The sequence below is a fragment of the Eleutherodactylus coqui genome, chromosome 9 (genome assembly GCF_035609145.1).
Source record: "Eleutherodactylus coqui strain aEleCoq1 chromosome 9, aEleCoq1.hap1, whole genome shotgun sequence".
Taxonomy (NCBI): domain Eukaryota; kingdom Metazoa; phylum Chordata; class Amphibia; order Anura; family Eleutherodactylidae; genus Eleutherodactylus; species Eleutherodactylus coqui.
The window spans coordinates 78,985,079-79,007,891 of NC_089845.1; the positions used below are offsets into that span (position 1 = coordinate 78,985,079).

Here is a 22,813-nt window from a genome sequence, read left to right on the forward strand (position 1 = left end):
GTATAAAATAACAAATGAGCAGTTAATCACCTCTCCAATGCCGACTTCAGTCTCCCTGTGATGTCACTTAAGATGCTGAGCACATCTACATATAAGCTGCAGCAGTCAATTACAGCGCTCGGTGGAGGATGACCAAGGGAGTCGGGAGAGGTGAGTAAACTTTGATATGTAATTTTATACCATTGGACACTTGGTAATAAAGGTTTCCCTCAACTCGAATAATCCCTTTAAGGAGAAAAACTAATAAAGAATGGAAACAATACTGCCAGTGTAGACTGAGTGTCTTTTACTTATAGAATTTACAGGATTTCGAAAAACGATTGAAAACTTGATGTGAACCGCTATTATTTTATGCATCAGCTTACCAATCAGTATGGATCAGTGAATGTGACTGGCAAGATCAAAGCTATTATGAGCTTAGTCTTAATTAGTGTTGAATTTTGCATACATAAATGAGAGTTTATTTGATAAGAGATGATATATTTAGATGTGACAGATATAATACAATACTTTTGATCGGATTTAATGAAAAATGTCTGCAGAGAAATGACAGAGCAATTAGTATATTCTAAATTGATGCAATTGTGATGTATGTAGGTAGCTTAGTGTTGGAATTTGCCACAGGCACGTATGCTTCTCACATTCCTTTTTAAGTGTTTTTCTCAACAATTTTGGTACATTACATATTAGATAATCTACTTCCTATTATAAGAACTAGTTATTAGTATTATTTATTGTACCAGTGTTTCTGACGACGCAATGCGCCACTGACTAATATAATGTATGTGTACATTTGTGAGGTGTCATTTATTCGACTCTCCACAGAGGTGTGAAGCTGTCTCACAACCAGCTAGAAAACTGCCAGGCTAAGTACTGGTGTATCCATAGCAACTGAGGCCGTGGTGGCTTGTGGGGGACGTATTCCACCTATAATCCTTCATTCAGTCCACAAGGATGAAGGATCTGTGATGACATCACCATCATGTGATGAGGATCTGCTGGTTTAGGACATGCGATGATGTCGCCATCATGTGATCAGGGACGGAGCTGAGAGACCATGTGACTGATCACATGACTGACACCATCACAAGTCCTGTGAGCACATGGCTGCTGTCAGGCTCTGTGTTTTATATATGCTTTAGGACCTGCGATGATGTCACCGTCATGTGATCACGGGTGGAGCAAGCGAAGCACTCACACACACTCTCGCGGAAAAGTGGTCATTAGCAGTTGATATAAGAAGTCACTAAAGAGTTCTGTGACCATTAAAGAAGCAGAAAGCCATAGGCTGAGTACATTTCTAAAGATCACAAAATAGCAGGGTGTTTTCTAATATTTTTGACTATTTATCATAAGCCTCAGCTGCCGCAGAGCTTCTTTTTTGAGGAATAAGGGAAGCTTCCTGACCACCAATGTTTAATATAAAATATTCTTTTTCTTTTAACCCCTTCCCGATGTGCAGCATGCAACAGGTGTCATTAAATAGTGCAAGCTCAGGAACCAAACTTGCTGCATGCATGGCAGGTGTTGGCCATCTCCAATATTTCCACACCTGTAACAGCTGCAATCGGAGATAACTCCAATCGTGACTGTTAAATGCCCTTGTCAATTCTAAAAAATTGGCATTTAAATATCCCAAACAGCCCCACTGCAATAAGATCACTGGGTGCACATGGGTGTCATGGTAGCCCGGGGTCTTCTGAAGGTCCCAATTAGAGATGAGCGAACGTGTTCTTAACGAACACTTACGCACCCGAACACCGGCTTTTCCGAGGACTTCCGTGTTCGCGAGTAAGTATTCGGGGGGCGCCGGGGGGCGGGGAGAGGCGCGGCGGCGCGGGCGGCAGCAGCGGGGAACAGGGGGGAGCCCTCTCTCTCTCCCTCTCCCCCCCACTCCCCGCCGCAACCCCCCGCGCTGCCACGGCGACCCCCGAACTTTTTTCGCCCGAACACGGAATTCCTCGCGAAGTTCGGTGTCCGGGCGAAAAGGGGCGGAGCCGAACACGTTCGCTCATCTCTAGTCCCAATGTTTGCCATTAATGTTTGCTCATTAAGACAAGCCGCAGCCTGTTTTTATAGAATACCAATCAAAATACAGTATAATGCAACACTATAGCAATGCATTAATCCGTATCAGCAAAAAAACAACAGGAAAATAAAAAGCATTAAAAATAAAAGAAAATTTTTTTCCCACTCATCGCATGAAAAAACTAAAATAAGAAATAAACATTGGTAAATAAAAGGTTCTAGAGTTTAAAAGATTACAACAGCATTTATTTTAAATTAAAAAGGATATTTTAGGTTTTTAAAGTAATACTACATAAAATATATATACATTCATTGTAAAAAAAAAAATCAAACACCCAGAAGGAGTTGTTGGAATCGAATGAAACTTTCTCTGTGATTGTAATGTTCATATACCGTAAGTGATTACAATATCAGAGTAAAAAGATAATGTATTGCAGAAAACTGAACCCTTGAAGGAGGCTCTAGTACGTTGTTGTACCGCCTCTAGCTTGGATACAAGATGTGATACAGGTGGGCATGGAAGCTCTAGTACCCTGTTGTACTGCCTCTAGCTTGGATACAAGATGTGGTACGGGCGGGGAAGGAGGCTCTAGTATCCTCTTGTACTACTTCTAGCTTGGATGCAAGATGTGATATGGGCAGGCATGGAGGCTCTAGTACCCTGTTGTACCACCTCTAGCTTGGATACAAGATGTGGTACGGGCGGGGAAGGAGGCTCTAGTATCCTCTTGTACTACTTCTAGCTTGGATGCAAGATGTGATATGGGCAGGCATGGAGGCTCTAGTACCCTGTTGTACCACCTCTAGCTTGGATACAAGATGTGATACGGGTGGGCATGGAGGATCTGGTACCCTGTTGTACCGCCTCTAGCTTGGAAACAAGATGTGATACGGGTGGGCATGGAGGCTCTAGTACCCTGTTGTACCGCCTCTAGCTTGGATACAAGATGTGATAAGGGTCAGACATGGAGGCATACAGGTTCAGTATGGTATGGTATTCTGTGGCAAATCGGTCCACATTTGTTGTAACTGAGCCTCTGGATTGGCTGTCAAAATGTGTGTACCTGATGGTCCCATACATGCTCTATCGGCGATTAAATCTGGCGACCGGGCAGGCCACGTAAGTGTGGCAATGTTGTGGAGGCAATCCTGTGAAACCCCTGCTGTAGGTGGCTGAGCATTATCCTTGTGGAAAATGCTTCTTGGAAGCCCTGCCATAAGAGGGAACAGATGTGGCTGCAGTATGTCCTGATCATATCAATGAGCTGTTATTGTTCCTCGTACTACTACTAGAACTGACCAACTGTTGTTTACGATGGCCCCTCCAGACCATCACACTAGCATTGGAAGTAATGTGCTGCTCCACAGCAAAGGCAGGATTGAGGTGCTCCCCCCAAGGTCTCCAGACACGAACATGACCGTTATCCAAACTAAACTTGGATTCATCACTTAAGACTATCCGCTTCCACTCCATAGCAGTGCAGTTTAATCATTCATTGCACCAATGAAAACAAAGTCAATGGTGGGTGGGGGTCAAAGGCAGTACATGTAATGGGTGCCTTGAGACAAAATCATTTCAGCCAAGTGCCTGGAAATGGTTCTGACAGACACAGGGGGCCTGTAATGATGGTGTTACCTGTCTCTGAATGGCGGACAACAAAACTGTTGGAGCTGCTCATGCTTGTTGGATGATCAGACGATCCATGCTTCTGGTGGTGTGTCGAGGGTGTCCTGAGCCCGATCACCTTGTGTGCGTGCCCTCACACATCTACTAGTCCCAACACCTCCTAACAGTCTAGTTAAAATGGCCCAGATGGTGGGCAATTCATCGATACAACCATCTAGGTTCTCCAATAATGTGCCCCCTCTCAAACTCTGTTAGCTGGGTGGAATCTCTTTGATTATGTCGTAGAGGCGTCTAGCAGTCAACAAGCTCTATACAAGTGGAAAAAGAGGTCTTAGACCAAGGGTGGAACTACTTTTAGCGCCCCAGGTGGTAAGACCATTCATCTAATCACACCACAACTCTAATCATTTGCATATGTGCCTGAGATGGAATTGCATATCGAGTTTTGCAGCAAAACAACAACTCCTTCTAGGGGCTTGATTTTGTTTTACATAGTGTGTGTGTGTGTGTGTGTGTGTGTGTGTGTGTGTGCGTGCAATATATATACAGACACACAAATTTGATATCACCACAATCGTACTGGCCCAAAGAATAAAATGGCGCAACTGCATTTTTTCCATTTCATCCCACTTAGAAAGTTTTTTAAGCTTTATATTACATTATATGGTATGTTAAAAGCTTCCACTGAGAAAATATAATTTGTGCTGCAAAAAACAAACCCTCATGTAACTATGCCACTTGAAAAGTCATCAGTTTTTGAAAATGGGGAGGGAAAAATGAAAAAAAATAAAAAGTGCTACAGCAAGAGGGGATTAAAAAAAGCCTACAGCACCTGACATATAGATGGTTACTATACAAGAAATAGACACTATCAGGGCTTGAACACATAGGCGTGTTTTTGTCTCATTATGCGGCTCTGATAATCAAAGCCGCATAATGGGACGAAACAAAATTCTTGATTTCAAAGACTTCGTTTTCACTAACAAAATTCTCATTCGTTAATAGTACAAGCGAGAAAAGATAGGACTTGCCTTATCTTTCCTGCAAGTAGTTAATACTGCATGCAGGAAACATAGGGCAGGACCTATCTTCCTGCAGTGTATTTAAAACTTGCGCTATATGGCGGAGAGTTTGAACATCCTGAAAATAATAAAAAACACATTCTTCCGCAACTACACTCCGTAGCGGCGTATGTAGTTGTGCATACGGCCGCATGAAGCCTCCCTCAAAGTTCTATAGACTAAAAAACCGTTGAACAGGAAGACACGCAACATGCATAGCAGCATAGAATTGGGATGAAACACCGGTTGTTCATGCAAAGGCAAAATTTCTGGGAGACTCCTGTAGAAGAAGAATGAGTGGATAGTATTCATGAAAATGGTCACACAGAAGATATGTAACTTAAACTTAACGACATAGACTAAAACAAATGTAAGTCTTTTGGCTATATCAATAATACTTTGGTCACTATAAGATGTTGAAAGTGTCTAATTATTTTACTGTGACCCTGTATTATGCTGTTTTGTAGTAGCTTGGTTACAGAACTATGTGAATAGAGAACATTTTACAATACCAGGTCCTTACTATCCCAAAGATATAAATTATGATTTTGGTTGTAAATTTCTATTAACTGTATTATTTTTCAATGGTGATGTGTTTTACATCCAACTATCATCCTATGCAGGCAGATCCAGTTAAAAATAATTTGTTATATGAAATCTTACTCCTTATTTTTAGGTTCCCCAAGATGAATGGAGTGGATTCACCCCCAAGAGCAAAGAAGAGGAAATTCCATGTCGACGAATGCGCAGTGGCAGCTACATCAAAGCCATGGGAGATGATGACAGTGGAGACTCCGACACAAACAGCCCAAAGCCATCTCCAAAGATTGCAGCACGAAGAGAGAGTTATCTTAAGGCTACCCAGCCATCACTCACAGAACTCACTACTCTCAAGTAAGACAGTTTTCTAGTTTTCATTGTAAGGTATGTCCTGTGGGACAGGATATGTTTTTCATCTAGATACACTACATTTGGCAGTTTTGACAGGAAAGCCTTTAAATTTGGATATTGATTATATAAGATGCTTAGATTTAATTCTATATTTAGGTCATGATCTGTGCCTGAAAAGCACAAAATGAGTTGGATAGAATTTCTAAATATACAGATGTGTCCTTCCTTACCATTCCTCTGGGCTCGGCAGTATATGACATGAGGATCGAGATGACCAGCTGGAGAAAAAACATGATTTTGGAATACTCTATTGGATGATTTACCATATATGCTATATTTATCTATGTATGGCCACCAACTTGGTATTATTAGTATAGAGCAATTAATGAAATATTCAGATCAGGAGTACCCTACCCAATTTTCTAAAAATTACTGTGAATCGGGATGTCTGATTCCAACTCCCATTGAAATCAATAGGAGTAAACATCTGTGTCTGCGTGTGTGTGTCTCCATCCCCCTTTTCTATGCAGGTGGCTTAGTTGTTAGCACACTTGCCTTTCAGTGCTGATGTCCTAGGTTTAAATTCTATCAAGGTCAACATCTGCCTGACTTTGAAAAACTCCATCCAGATTTTGTTCTTGTTCAGATTTGAACCTACAACTCTAGGACTGCAATACAACAGTGCTAACAACTGAGGCAGCACACTTGTCAAATCCATTCTGGGCAAGAAGAACAATGACAAGAGACAAGAAAAACAAAGAGAACATTAAAAAAAACTCATTCAGATGCTGCCCTTGGTCAGATTTGAGCCTACAACTCTCACACTACAAAACTGCAGTGCTAACAACCGAGCCACCACACTTGACCTTTCAGCTCTAGATGAGAACAACAACAAGAATAAACACAAAGAGAGCATTAAAAAAATCATCCAGATGTTGCCCTTGGTCAGAGTTGAACCCACAACCCAAGTACGAAAAGCAGCAGTGCTTATAACTGATTCATCACACCTGTGCTTTTTGCTCCAGAGGAGAAGGTAAATAGAAATAATAAACACAAAGAAAACATAAAATCACTCCTCCAGATGATGCTGTTGGGGTTTGTCAGTTGCAACAGCGTCGTGGCATGGTGGCCTCGATGCAGGCAAAGACCTGTCACCTTATTATACAGGACAAGGATTAATGCTCCATGTGCAGAGACTGCTGTCTCTCTTTGCTGCATGATGCATGCTGGATTAGTCATGCCTGGGAGAAGGTTGGAGGTGTACTTCTCTAATTGCTCTGCCAGTCCTCAGGTGTGGAGTAGCTTTTAATTCTCACCCCTCCTTGTGCTCAGTGCTGCTTTTTCAGCTCCATAGAGGAGTATTGGAGTTTGGAGTTCCTTTGTGCTGGGTGTACTGCTATGTCCAGATAAGTTGCTACTGTGTTCTACAGTGCATGGTATGTTCAACTGCAGTGGTTATGAATGTCACCCTGCGTCCGTGCTGAGCGTGGTGCTTGTGTGCCACACGGACGTGATATAATAAGCAGCAAGACGTTTCCTCAGTGGGTTTTTGTTTTCCCTTGCAGGGTCATGGATTCCATTGAGGTATTATCCAACCAGCTTAGGTCTCTGGCTAGTGAGGTTACTGAAGTTAAGCAACAACGCTTAAGTGGTATGGGTTTAGTTAAAGAATAGAAATGAGCGAGCACCAAAATGCTCGGGTGCTCGTTACTCGGGACGAAATTTTCGCGATGCTCGAGGGTTCGTTTCGAATAACGAACCCCATTGAAGTCAATGGGCGACCCGAGCATTTTTGTATTTCGCCGATGCTCGCTAAGGTTTCCATGTGTGAAAATCTGGGCAATTCAAGAAAGTGATGGGAACGACACAGCAACGGATAGGGCAGGCGAGGGGCTACATGTTGGGCTGCATCTCAAGTTCACAGGTCCCACTATTAAGCCACAATACCGGCAAGAGTGGGCCCCCCCCCCCTCCCAACAATTTTTACTTCTGAAAAGCCCTCATTAGCATGGCATACCTTAGCTAAGCACCACACTACCTACAACAAAGCACAATCACTGCCTGCATGACACTCTGCTGCCACTTCTCCTGGGTTACATGCTGCCCAACCCCCCTCCCCCCTGCACGACGCAGTGTCCACAGCGCACACCAAACTATCCCTGCGCAGCCTTCAGCTGCCCTCATGCCACACCACCCTCATGTCTATTTATAAGTGCGTCTGCCATGAGGAGGAACTGCAGGCACACACTGCAGAGGGTTGGCACGGCTAGGCAGCGACCCTCTTTAAAAGGGGTGGGGAGATAGCCCACAATGCTGTACAGAAGCAATGAGAAATATAATCCTGTGCCACCGCCATCAGGAGCTGCACACGTGGGCATAGCAATGGGGAACCTATGTGCCACACACTATTCATTCTGTCAAGGTGTCTGCATGCCCCAGTCAGACCAGGCTTTTTAATTCATAGACACAGGCAGGTACAACTCCCTATTGTGAAGTCCCTGTGGACCCACAGCATGAGTGGGTGCCAGGAAGCCACTGGCGGTAGATAAAAATATCCCATTGCATTGCCCAACACAGCTGAGGTAGTAATGTCGTGCTTAATGTAGGTGGGCTTCGGCCCACACTGCATGCCCCAGTCAGACTGGGGTTCTTTACAAGTGGACACATGTAGGTTAAACTCCGTGTGCACCTACAGCATGGGTGGCTCCCTGGAACCCACCGGCGGTACATAAAAATATCCCATTGCATTGCCCAACACAGCTGAGGTAGTAATGTCGTGCTTAATGCAGGTGGGCTTCGGCCCACACTGCATGCCCCAGTCAGACTGGGGTTCTTTACAAGTGGAAACAGATGCATTTATAATTCCCTGTGGACCCACAGCATGGGTGGGTGCCAGGAAGCCACCAGCGGTACATAAAAATATCCCATTGCATTGCCCAACACAGCTGAGGTAGTAATGTCGTGCTTAATGCAGGTGGGCTTCGGCCCACACTGCATGCCCCAGTCAGACTGGGGTTCTTTACAAGTGGACACATGTAGGTTAAACTCCGTGTGCACCTACAGCATGGGTGGCTCCCTGGAACCCACCGGCGGTACACAAAAATATCCCATTGCATTGCCCAACACAGCTGAGGTAGTAATGTCGTGCTAAATGCAGGTGGGCTTCGGCCCACACTGCATGCCCCAGTCTGACTGGGGTTCTTTAGAAGTGGAAACAGATGCATTTATAATTCCCTGTGGACCCACAGCATGGGTGGGTGCCAGGAAGCCACCGGCGGTACATAAAAATATCCCATTGCATTGCCCAACACAGCTGAGGTAGTAATGTCATGCTTAATGCAGGTGGGCTCCGGCCAACACTGCATGCCCCAGTCAGACTGGTAATATGTACCTTAACAGTAACCGCGTTGGTGGTAATGTGGTGGTGACTGCGGACCTAGTAGCGCGGTTTTACTTTGTTGGTTTTCGGAATGTGGCCAGGATTAAGTGGGCCGTGGCGGGGGATGTTTTTGAGGCACTACGTGTCCTCTCCACGTGTCCGTGGTTATATGCACCTTAACAGTAACCGCGTTGGTGGTAATATGGTGGTGACTGCGGACCTAGTAGCGCGGTTTTATTTTGTTGGTTTTCGGCATGTGGCCAGGATTAAGTGGGCCGTGGTGGGGGATGTTTTTGAGGCACTACGTGTCCTCTCCACGTGTCCGTGGTTATATGCACCTTAACAGTAACAGCGTTGGTGGGAAATGGCCTCGCCGCCATCATGTCTTTGGGAAGCCTCTGTTTCCACACCCCAGAGACATACCATTAGCAGCGGTATAGGCAGAGCCCATAATTAGTAACATTTCAGCCATAGCATTAGGACAGGCCCCACTAACATATCACTAGCAGCATTATAGGGGGAGCACAGTATTAGTTCCATTTCAGTAATAGTAGCACTCAAGACAGGCCCCAGTAACAATTCCGAAGCAGCAGTATAGTGGGAGCGCAGTCTTCGTTCCATTTCTGTAGCTGCAGTATAGACAAGGCCCAAGTTACATTTATGTAGCTAAAGTGTAGGCCAACCCCACACACCTTTCTGTACCATGAGTGCAGGCGAAGAACATAGAAATTGCTATGATTACACTGTAGGTGAGTGCCCAAAAAAATTGGTGTACCAACAGTAGTAATGTACCTCAGTAAAAATTGGCCATGCCCAACCAAGATGGCAGGTGAAACCCATTAATCGCTTTGGTTAATGTGGCTTAAGTGGTAACTAGGCCTGGAGGCAGCCTAGTTTAACGAAAAATTGGTTCAAGTTAAAGTTCCAACGCTTTTAAGAGCATTGAAACGTATAAAAAATTTTTAGAAAAATTATATGAGTGAGCCTTGTGGCCCTAAGAAAAATTGCCCATTCAGCGTGATTACGTGAGGTTTCAGGAGGAGGAGCAGGAGGAGGAGGAGGAATATTATACACAGATTGATGAAGCAGAAATGTCCCCGTTTTGGATGGTGAGAGAGAACGATGCTTCCATCCGCGGGTGCAGCCTACGTATTGCTTAGGTATCGCTGCTGTCCGCTGGTGGAGAAGAGAAGTCTGGGGAAATCCAGGCTTTGTTCATTTTGATGAGTGTTAGCCTGTCGGCACTGTCGGTTGACAGGCGGGTACGCTTATCTGTGATGATTCCCCCAGCCGCACTAAGCACCCTCTCCGACAAGACGCTAGCTGCAGGACAAGCAAGCATCTCCAGGGCATACTGCGCGAGTTCAGGCCACGTGTCCAGCTTCGACACCCAGTAGTTGTAGGTGGCAGAGGCGTCACGGAGGACAGTCGTGCGATCGGCTACGTACTCCCTCACCATCCTTTTACAGTGCTCCCGCCGACTCAGCCTTGACTGGGGAGCGGTGACACAGTCTTGCTGGGGAGCCATAAAGCTGTCCAGGCCCTTAAAGACTGTTGCACTGCCTGTGCTGTACATGCTGCTCGATCTCCGCACCTCCCCTGCTACCTGGCCCTCGGAACTGCGCCTTCTGCCACTAGCGCTGTCGGATGGGAATTTTTCCCATCAGCTTGTCCGCAAGGGTCCTGTGGTATAGCAACACTCTCGAACCCCTTTCCTCTTCGGGAATGAGAGTGGGAAGGTTCTCCTTATAGCGTGGGTCGAGCAGTGTGTACACCCAGTAATCCGTAGTGGCCAGAATGCGTGTAACGTGAGGGTCACAAGAAAGGCATCCTAACATGAAGTCAGCCATGTGTGCCAGGGTACCTGTATGCAACACATGGCTGTCTTCACTAGGAAGATCACTTTCAGGATCCTCCTCCTCCTCCTCCTCCTCAGGCCATACACGCTGAAAGGATGACAGGCAAGCAGCATGGGTACCGTCAGCAGTGGGCCAAGCTGTCTCTTCCCCCTCCTCCTCATCCTGGCCAGGAGACGGTAGTGCCTGTGTCCTGAGAGGGGGGTTGTATCTCAGTGGCAGGTTGGGGCACAGGGGGAGAGGCAGCGGTGCAAACCGGAGGCGGTGAACGGCCTTCGTCCCACCTTGTGGGGTGCTTGGCCATCATATGTCTGCGCATGCTGGTGGTGGTGAGGCTGTTGGTGGTGGCTCCCCGGCTGATCTTGGCGCGACAAAGGTTGCACACCACTGTTCGTCGGTCGTCAGGCGTCTCTGTGAAAAACTGCCAGATGCTGAGCATGTGTCATTGTAGTGGAGTGAGGAGGCTGGGAGGAAGGAGGAGCAGCAGACAGAGGATTCGGATTTGCAGCAGTGGACGGCGCAGAACTGTGGGTGGACGATAGGTTGCTCGAAGCACTTTCTGCCATCCACGACAGGACCTGCTCACACTGCTCATTTTCTAATAAAGGTCTCCCGCGTGGACCCATGAATTGTGCGATGAATGTCGGTACGCCAGAAACGTGCCTCTCTCCTAATCGCGCAGCAGTCGGCTGCGATACACTTGGATCAGGAGTTCGGCCTGTGCCCACACCCTCACTTGGCCCTCCGTGTCCTCAGCCGCGTCCACGTCCTGTAGGCCTACCCCTACCCCTCAGCATGCTGTATTACCAGTGATTTGATTTCCCAGGCAGGAAATAAATTGGCGCAAGCCTGCAGGCCAAATATCCTTTTTTCCCTTTTTTTTAAAAGGAAAGGCCCACTGCGTCTATTCAATGAATAATAAGTTTAATAACTGTGTTGTGCCCCTGCAAATGTGTCACAGAACTTTAGTGTTGCAGAGTTATTAACTACAGCTGAGCAAGGAATTTCACAGGCAGGAAAGAAAGTGGCGCAAGCCTGCTGTAAAACGTAGCTGGTTGCGTCTGATTTTTTTTCTCCACGCAGCACACACATACCCAGAGCCCTGAGGACTGTCAGAGGCAGGCCAAATATCCTTTTTTCCCTTTTTTTTAAAAGGAAAGGCCCACTGCGTCTATTCAATGAATAATATATGTCTTCTGGCCCTGCCTAATCAATTCTGTCCCTGTAGTATTAATGCAGGGTGCAAGGCTCTGCACAGCCGATTTTGAGAAGAAAAAAAATATGCAACACAGCTAACAGCAGCCTGCACAGTACTCCACACGGTTAAATGTGGCCCTAGAAAGGACCGTTGGGGTTCTTGAAGCCTACACTCACTCCTAACACTCTCCCTGCCTAACCACCACTTCTGTCCCTAATGCAGCGTGCAATGCTCTGCACAGCCGATTTTGAGAAGAAAAAAAAAATATGCAACACAGCTAACAGCAGCCTGCACAGTACTGCACACGGTTAAATGTGGCCCTAGAAAGGACCGTTGGGGTTCTTGAAGCCTACACTCACTCCTAACACTCTCCCTGCCTAACCACCACTTCTGTCCCTAATACAGGGTGCAATGCTCTGCACAGCCGATTTTGAAAAAAATATATATATATACACTGCTAACAGCAGCCTGCACACGGGTAGATGTGGCCCTAAGAAGGACCGTTGGGGTTCTTGAAGCCTACACTCACTACAAACACTCTCCCTACAGCAGCACCAGCAGCAGCACTTTCCCTCAGCTAACTCAGAAGGCATCTGAGGCGAGCCGCGGGAGGGGCCGATTTTTATACTCAGGTGACATCTGATCTCCCCAGCCACTCACAGCAAGGGGGTGGTATAGGGCTGGAACAACACAGGAGGAAGTTGTAATGCCTTCCCTGTCTTTCAATTGGCCAGAAAAGCGCGCTAACGTCTCAGAGATGAAAGTGAAAGTAACCCGAATATCACGTGGTACTCGTTACGAGTAACGAGCATCCCGAACACGCTAATATTCGCCCGAGCATCAAGCTCGGACGAGTACGTTCGCTCATCTCTATTAAAGAACCTAAGCTGGATCTGCCAGATCGTTATTCTGGTAAAAGGCAGGAGTTTTTTTAGATTTAAAGAAACCAGCAAATTGTCCAGCGCCCTTTTTCCTCCGGTGGTGAGACGCAGAAAGTAGGTTTGGTAATCTCCAGGTTGCATGGTGATCCCCAGGGCTGGGCGTTCTCATTACCTCCCACCTCTGAGGCTTTTTTTGTCAGTGGATTAATTTTTTTCAGCTTTGGGCCTGATCTATGATGACCCCGATAAGGTAGCTCTGGCGGAGGGTAAGATTAGAGGCCTACTTCAGGGGAAATCACCAATAGAATATTTTTGCGCAGAGTTTCACCGCTGGCCTAATGAGTTACAGTAGACTGACCGTGCATTGCGGAGTCAATTTTGCTCTGCGCTTTGCGACAAGATAAAGAATCTTATGGTATCGCATCCGGCACCTAAAACTCTCTTAACGAGGCCACGTCTTTAGCCATACGGATTGATCGGTGGTTGAAACAGCGGGCAAGTGAACTGTCCTTTGCTGCGTCCATAGAACCCATGGAGTGTGATGAAGCCATGCAGTTAGGTTCTTTATCTGGTGGAGTGGGGAAAAGAGTGAAGCAGGGGGGCAGGTGTTGCTGGTTTTTCTGCGTCCGTAAAGGACACTTTATACAGGTTTGTCCTTTCCGAGGGTCTCAGTCAGGAAAACTTGCTGGCCGGAAAGCTAAGAGGAAGTTCCCGTTGTGTCCGCAAGTCGCCTGCGTAGCATCCTCCAAGTTGGTCCTTCCTGCAAAGATCCTTATTGGGGGCATACTTGCCCGGTAACAAACTTTTTGGATAGTGGAGTGGGAGTCAATTTAATTCATTATGAAGTAGTCAAACAGCTGCAACTTGATATTAGACCTTTGGATTGCCCGATACCTGTGTCAGCCATTTATTCCGCCCCACTGTCCCAGAAGTGCTTAAAATTTTTTGCTTCAGACGTTTGTCTTAAGATTGGGTTTTTCCATACAGAGAAAAAAATGTTGTTTGTCATGGAATCACTTCCTACACAGGTAGTGTTGAGTTTGCCATGGCTGAAGTTGCACCACCCAGTGGTAGACTGGGATAAAGGAGACGTGGTTCAGTGGAATCATTCTTGTAGACAGAACTGCATGTCAAGTACAAACCAAGGAGTTACCTGAGCACATTAAGGATTTTGCTGAGGTTTTTTGTAAGGAGGGAGTGCATAAGTTACCACCTTATAGGCAGGGGGATTGCACTATTAAGCTCATTCCAGGTTGCAAGTTACCCAAGAGTCACATGTATAATGGTCCAGAGAGGCATGCTCTCAAGGAGTTTATCATGGGCAGTTTGAGAAAGAGACACAAATGCCCATCCAATTTGCCAGTAGCTGCCGTTTTCTTTTTTGTTAAGAATAAAGATGGGGTCTGCGACCATGTCTGGAATTTAGGGAACTGAACAAGATCACTAAACGCGATCCTTATCTGTTACCGCTCATTCCTGATTTGTTTAGCAGTTAATGGGTGCCCGCTGGTTTTCTAAGCTGGACTTGTGGGGGGCATACAACAAGGGGGATAAGTGGAAGACTCAAACTTTCAATACTCCCAAGGGTCATTTTGAAAATCTTGTGATGCCTTTTCGGTTTGACCAATGCCCCCGCAATTTTTCAGGCTTTCATAAATGAGGTACTTCAGAAGTTTATTGGATGTTTTGTGTTGGTTTATTTAGATGACTTTCTTATTTTTTCTCCTGATTATGATTGTCATATTCTGCATGTTCGACAGGTGTTGCAAGCTGTCAGTGAAAACTACCTATTTGCCAAGAGAGAGAAATGTACTTTCACTGTACAAGAGATATCTTTTCTAGGGCATATTATAATCCCAGAGGGATTTAAGATGGAACTGGATTCAGCCTAAGAATTTGAAGGCCCTTCGAAGATTCTTGGGGTTCACGAATTGCTATTGTAAGTTTATATGCATGCTTTTGGAGAGGGCCAAACCTTTGACCGATATGACGAAAAAAGGGTATTTTACTCCTGAGTTGTTTCCTAAAGCAATTCTCGCATTTAAGACTTTGAATAGGTGTTTTGCATCTGCCCAGCCAGACTCGTCCAAGTCTTTTGTTGTTGAGGTGGATGCTTCAGAGGTAGGGGTGTTCTGTCTCAAAGCGCTGGCAAATTAAAGAATCTTCGTCTGTGTGCATTTTTTTCACGGAAGTTTACCTCTACTAAACAGAACTATGACGTTGGGGACAGTGAGTTGTTGGCCATTAAGTGGGCTTTAGAGGAATGGCGACATCCTCTGGAGGGGGCTCAACATAAGGTGACAGTTATCAGCGATCACAAAAATTTGATTAATTTAGAATCAGCAAAAAGGCTTAACCCTAGACAAGCTCAGTGATTGTTGTTTTTCGCTCGGTTTGATTTTATCCTCACATACCAACTTGGCAGTCATAATATCAGGGCGGATGCTCTCTCCAGGAGTTTTGTTCTGGTGGTCTCTGATGAACCCCCTGCACCCATTTTGTCGGAGGGGATGGTGGTGTCTGCAGTGTCCCTGGATCTTGAGGAGCAGATCCATAAGCCACAAGATTTGGCGCCTGCTTGCTTGCTTAAAGACAGACTTTTTGTTCTGCTACATTTGAGGTTTCTTTCAGAGAAAGTACTTTCGGTGATGCATAGCACTGTTCTGTCAGGTCAATCTGGCATCAATAATATGCGTAAGTTAATAAGTCGAGCTTTATGGTGGCCGACCTTAAGACGTGATTTTTTTTGTTTTGTGTCTGCATGCGAGGTCTGTGCTAGAGCCAAATCGCCTCAGTATCTCCCTGCCAGGAAGTTGTTGCCTCTATCGGTACCGGAGAGACCCTGGACTAATCTATCCATGGATTTCATCATGGACTTACCTTCCTTCAAGGGAAACACTGTTATCTGGGTGGTGGTTGATCGTTTCAGCAAGATGTGTCATTTTATGGCTCTGCCTGGCCTACCTAACACTAAGAAATTGGCTAAGCTGTTCATAGCTCATGTTATTAGGTTACACGGGGTACCATCTAACATTGTCTCTGATCAAGGGGTGCAGTTTGTATCTGGCTTCTGGTAAAGCAGGATCTAAGGGTCCAGAGGCCCCTCCTCAGAGGGGAGGTACTGTCATAGCTTGTCGGTTGCGATGGCGTCGTGGCATGGTGGCCTCAACACAGGCCAAGACCTGTCACCTTGTTATGCAGTACAAGGGTTAATGCTTCAGGTGCAGAGACTGCTGGTGCTGTCCCTCTTTGCTGCATGATGAATGCTGGATTAGTCATGCCTGGGAGAAGATTGGAGGTGTGTTTCTCTAATTGCTCTGCCAGTCCTAAGATGTGGAGTAGCTTTATATTCTCACCCCTCCTTGTGCTCAGTGTGGCTTATTCAGCTCCATAAAGAAGTATTAGAGTTTGGAGTTCCTCTGTGCTGGGTGTACTGCTAGTCCAGATAAGTTGCTGTGGTTTACTTTTTAGTTTGTATTTCTGTTTTAATTTCTGTTTTGCTTTGCTGTTTTGTTTGTCTCTCCAAGGGTCTTTTTAGGGACAATCAGGGCTCAGGAAGAAGACTGTGGGGCCGCCTCTATCGAGGCAGTTACTCCGCTTCTAGGCAGGGATCCTTTACCCCCTGCTAAGTTAGGGCCAGGCTTCCTTCTCCCTGAAGTGGTGCTACTATTCTGCATAGCGTGGTTTGCACTGTTCTACAGTGCATGGTATATTCAACTGCAGTGGTTGTGAACGTCACCCTGTGCTGAGCATGGTGCTTGTGTGCCGCTTGGACGTGACAAATGCCCTTGGTCAGATATGAACCGCCAATTCCAACCATTTGCATTCTGTTACTAATGAGAATAACAACAAGAATAAACACAAAGAAAAAATAAAGTTATCCAAATGTTGCCCTTGGTCAGAATTGAACTTACAACTCCAGCTCTGAAAGGCAGCAGTGCAAACAACTAAGTCACCACACTTGTGCTCCTTGCTCCAAAGGAGGAGAAGAACAGCAAGAATAAACACAAAGAAAACATAAAAATACCATCCAAATATTGTCATTGGATAGCAAGTCAACAGTGTTAATGACTAAGCCACCATTCTTGTTTGTCCTTCTTCTTGCTCTTTCTTCTCCTTCTTCTTCTTTTCTTCTTCTTGCTCCTCATCCTCCAATGGAGAAGGAGAGTAAGAAGAAATTGAATGTGGCTCAGTTGTTAAGCACTTCTGGCATTATAGGCTCAAATCTGACCAAGAACAACACTTGGATGCATTTTTCAAAGTCCATTCAGATGTTCTCCTAAGGGCTCAGTCACACTGGCGTTTTTACGCGTTCTGTTTCTGAAACCAATTTTGGTTCCTGATGAGTCAAACATGACGAAAGGCGTAGAACTTGTTAAATAAAACGATATATTCACATAACTGAGCTACGTGAACAACAGCCATTGTGCTAAGAGCATACACAATTTTACCCAAATATCAGTACTCTATCTATGTGGCAACCGGCATATTTCTATCACAGCATCATAGATAGAGAACTATCACTGATGGGTATTAGTCTGGTTGCACTCTTTAGTGACTTAAATTGACACACGTTTATCACTCTAATACTAATCCAAATACACTGGACCGCTTTGCCCTGGGCGGGTCCATTGTGTATTTTTGGACATTTCTTCAATACTGGCTTGTAGCCTAAATTGGAGAAGTATATTTGTTTGTGGTCTTTTCATGTTGGTTCCAAATATAGGACCTTTCAATCATTAAATAAATCAATAAAGGTTATGTTTTAGGGGTCCCACCCAGTCATCAAGAAGTGGATTCAATTTGGCCCAACAGTGATCTTACCAAGAACTGTATGTCCTTCAGAAAGTAATAAAAAAGACCTGAAGAAAATTTGTTCCGGAGACTGTCATAAAGCCTACAGTAAGATTAAAGTTTGGGTTGTGTAGTGCATGTGACAACCATCTCCCGTATTGTTCATATGTCTGGGCTGTAGGGTAGCCTTTCTTTATGAAGAAAAACATCCAGGCCTGGCTATGTTTTTCCAAAACCTACATCAAGTCTGCAAAAAGTATGTGGGAGACCGTGTTATGGTCTGATGAGACTAAGGTTGAACTTTTTGGCCATAATTCCAAATTTTCTGAAAACCCTACACTGTACATCACCAAAAGAACACCATACCCACAGTGAAGATGGTGGGAGCAGCATGATGCTTAGGAGCTGTTTTTCAGCTGCTGGAACTGGGGCTTTAGTCGAGGTGGAAGTAATCAGAAACAGTTTCAAATATCAGCCTATTTTGGCACAAAACCTTTAGGCTTGTATTGCAAAGATGAAGAGTAATTTCACCTTTCAGCACAACAACCCACAGCAGACCTCCAAATCAATCAAAAAATGGCTTCACCAGAAGTAGATCAAACTTTTGGAATAGCCCAGGCAGAGCCTTGTCCTGATTAACATTGAAAATCTGGGGGTTGACCTGAAGAGGGCACTACACACAAAATGCTAATGCAATCTGACAGATTTTGAGCGCTTTTGAAAAGATTGCCAAATCAAGATGTACCATGCTGATGGGCACCTGCCAAATGCTGTCATAAAGTCAAAGGGTACATCAACAAAGTATTAGTTTTAGGGTGTGTATATTTATGAACCACATTATTTTAGTTTGTTTTGGGTTTTTTTCGCCCTAAAAGATTTCCATTTTTCAGTGCAAATTTACAGATAATGGGTCACACTGAAGATGGATATAAATCTGAAAGGAATCATCTTTCTTGGATTCTTTAACATGACAAAACCATGGTATTTTAATAGGGGTGTGTAGACTTTTTATATCCACTGTATGTCCTTGTGAAATGTTTGTTCTTCCATTTTAGTTTCAAGCCCCCATAGCTCGTATCTCATACACTTTTTACTATATTTTTAGATTTTAATTTGTGCTCATAATCATGTAAAATCTCTGTGCAATTACATAACACTAATTACAGCTTGCTCTGCTTCCCGTGAACTATTACGAAACAAAGCAAAATCAACACTAGTCTAAATCTGATAAAATAATGCCTAAAATAAGTAAGTGCAAAGACACCAAGGTTAAAAAAGTATACGAAGATATCTGCATATAAAGAAAAAGGTTACAAATGTTGTCCTGTGCAATTCTCTGCATTTCTTCATATATTTGTATGAGGTATGTTTGCTATGGTATTATGGAAATATAAGCACACCAATAATGTAACACAGAGTATTGCTACATATATAAGTATAGAAATGTCACTCAGAATCTGCTGAATGAGGCCCCCAACAGTGGTCGCTGATGCTTCATTAGTAATGGTTTGTGGTCATCCAGATTGCGTGTAGCTGCTTTTAACACATGTTGGTTTCCTCTACTAGGAAGAAGCACAAGTATAATGGCAAACATTTGTGCATATTAAAAAGATAAACAGAATCCCCTTGGATTCAAAGGTAAAATAAGGTCCATGAAAAGTTAAAGGCATTGTCTAGTTTTAAACTATTATTGGCCTAGAATCATGGAATCGTAGAGTTGGAAGGGACCTCCAGGGTCATCGGGTCCAACCCCCTGCTCAGTGCAGGGCCACTCATCATCCGAGACAGATATTTGGCCAGACTCTGCTTGAACGCTTCCATTGAAGGAGAACTCCCCACCTCCCGTGGCAACCTGTTCCACTCATTGATTACCCTCGCTGTCTAATATCTAATCTGTGTCTCCTCCCTTTCAGTTTCATCCTATTGCTACTAGTTTTTCCTTGTGCAAATGAGAATAGGGCTGATCCCTCTGCACCGTGACAGCCCTTCAGATATTTGTAGACAGCTAAACATTCCCAGATCTTTTAACTGTTCCTCATGGAACATGATTTGCAGACCACTCTCTATCCTGGTAGCTCTGCTCTGAACTTGCTCCAGTTTGTTTCTGTCTTTCCCTAGGTCAGGATAACTCCTCAATAGATCAGTGGGGATCCATTGCCTGACATCCCTGCTCATCAGCTGCACACCAGGCCAATGCACTCGTGCACTGAGCTGATTTCTGCAGGAAGCAGACAGCTTTGTTCTCTCTGCAGTGGCTCAGCTTGGTATTGCAGACAAAATTCCCATTTATTTCAATGTAAAATTGCCCTGCAATATCAAAATATCAAGCTGAGCCACTGTAGTTGGAATGCAGCTGTCTGCTTCTTGCATAAATTAGCTGACTGCACAAGCAAACCGGCCTGGCGAGCATCCGATGAGCAGGGGTTTCGGGCAATGGATCCCTATAGATCTACTTTTGATGACCTATCCTAAAGATAGGCAATCAATACTTTACAACTGGACAAACCCTGTAAAACAGAAGTTACTGCAGCACAAATTTCTGTTTTGAAAATTACAACATGACATTGGGCTAAGAACCATAGTGTGGAGATTGGTGATTTGCAATTTCAAGTAGGAAATGGACACCACAGGCTTTTCCTGAGTATCTCACATACGGCAAACATTTTACCAAGGCTTCTTAATAATCCAAAATAATAATTCTAAATACACTGTGATTGTTAAGCCTTTGTAATGGGCTTAATTAGAGAGATCAACATATAATGTTTCACGCTGTGTGCATTTCTATTCCGCTTGCCAAAAATCATATTAATGTTTAATTAGAATATCTGTAGTGAGTCATTTGTAACCAAGCAAAGGGTAGATTGTAGATCAGCACCATTTATTACTTTTTAAGTTAAATCCATTGCGGTCATTAAGACAGTGAATACACGGAGGAGACATTTGTTCAAAAAGTCAAGAATGCATAAATCAGAATGTTTACGAAGGGTACAGTAATAATTTTAATTCCATCAGGCATTCTTTTGGAGAATAATAGGGGCAAATAAGTCTTAGTACAGTTACTAGAAATATATGTAGTTATTCTTTATTGTGTGTACTGCATTAGTTTATCTGTACAAAAGTATCTGCTTCAAGTATGTGCTTCAATGGGGAAAACATGATGACCTATTGGTCATATGCCCCTTCGTAAGCAGCTATCTTATGGATAGGAATGCCCTCCAACAGGCCGGCCAAGCAGGGGACATGGCTAGATTAATAACAAAAATGGGACACAATAACATCAATAAAGGCTGCATTAGTAAGCACCAGAAATAATAAAAAAATAAATCTTATTATTTGTATAGCGCCAACTTATTCTGCAGCGCTTTCAAGTAATTTATTACCCCCCTCCAAGCTGGGTACTCATTTTACCAACCTTGGAAGGATGGAAGGCTGAGTCAACCTTAAGCCGGCTACCTGAGTCATGTGGTGATTGAACTTGCAACCTTTAGGTCATGAGCAAGAGCTTAGGAGATCATTTCTGCTGCCTTAGCACCGCACCACTAAAACACCAACACGCATTTGTATTGAACGGCCAAAGTATAGCAGACAAGATGACAGAGGCAGGAGACCAACAGAGGCAGACTAGCTAGCACATTGAGGGAAACCAATAACTGGCAGTGATTACAAGTCTCTGCCTGACCCTTAAACAAAAGCCTCCGGCCAGGGGCGGAGAGAGGGAGACAGCCAACTCCCAACAGAACATAATAAAAGGGAGCTCGTGCACGGCAGCTGCACTCACATGTGTGCGCACGCATAGTGCCGTGTGCCACCAGCACCACGCTGCCCACGCCAGCTGGGCACCCATGCCCCCAGCAGCCAGACAACAAACCGGGGGGATGCACCCCGAACGCGGGACCCCGCACACCGCCGCACTGGGTGAACCAGCAACTGCCTCATGGTAACACCTGCTCAGTGCAGGATTCACTAAATCATCCCAGACAGCTGTCTGTCCAGCCTTTGTTTGAAAACTTCCATTGAAGGAGAACTCACCACCTCCCATGGTAACCAATTCCACTCATTGATTTTTCTAATATTTTATTTATGTCTCCTCCCTTTCAGTTTCATCCCATTGCTTCTGGTCTTTCCTTGTGCAAATGAGAATAGGGCTGATCCCTCTGCACTGTGACACCCCATTAGATATTTGTAGACAGCTATTAAGTCTCCTCTCAGCCTTCTTTTTTGCAATCTAAACATTCCCAGATCCTTTAACAGTTTCTCATAGGACAAGATTTGTAGACCGCTCACCATCTTGGTAACTCTTCTCTGAACTTGCTCCACTTTGTCTATGTCTTTTTTAAAGCGGGCTGCCCAGAACTGTTCACAGTATTCTAGATGAGGTCTGATTAAGGTAAAGTAGAGGGGGATAATTACCTCATGTGATCTAGACTCTATCCTTCTCTTAATACATCCCAAAATTGTGTTTGCCTTCTTGGCTGCTGCATCACATTGTTGACTCATGTTCAGTCTATGATCTATTAGTGTATCCAAGTCTTTTTCACATGTGCTGCTGCTTAGCCCAATTCCTCTCATTTTGTATATGCCTTTTTAATTTTTCTTGCCCAGATGTAGGACTTTGTATTTCTCCTTCTTAAATACCATTCTGTTATTCGCTGCCCACTGTTTAAGCTTTTCTAGATCTTTTTGAATACTCTCTCTCTCTCTTCCCTAGTGTTAGCTATCCCTCCTAGCTTTATGTCGTTGGCAAATTTGATCAGTTTCCAAACAAATTCCTCCTCCAACTCATTTATAAAAATGTTGAACAACACTGGGCCTAGGACAGAGCCTTGTGGTACCCCACTTGATACATTCTTCCACTTGGATGTGCAGCCATTTACAGACACTCTGAGTTCAATGGGCTCATTCTCACTTCTTTTTTTGCAAGTGCATATCACATGCATGTCAAAAAAACATTTTTGCGCACATTTGCGCACCAAGGGTCCTCATAGAAGCCTATGGGAGGTGCGCAAATGCACAGTGCGCTGCACAATTCCCTGAAAAAAGGACACATCTGAACTTCATTAGGCTATATAGCCTTTTAAATCAGGGTGTGCTAGTTTCC

The 22,813-nt window shown here is 44.6% G+C and overlaps 1 protein-coding gene across 1 annotated transcript in view; it reads left to right on the forward strand.

Annotated features, from left to right (window-relative positions):
• DLGAP1 (DLG associated protein 1) overlaps window positions 1–22,813 on the forward strand; it is a 232,579-nt gene that overhangs the window by 24,142 nt on the left and 185,624 nt on the right. Inside the window, exon 2 of the mRNA XM_066579602.1 lies at window positions 5,393–5,610. Coding sequence (XP_066435699.1) covers window positions 5,393–5,610 — 218 coding nt within the window. The remainder of the gene's footprint in view (window positions 1–5,392; window positions 5,611–22,813) is intronic.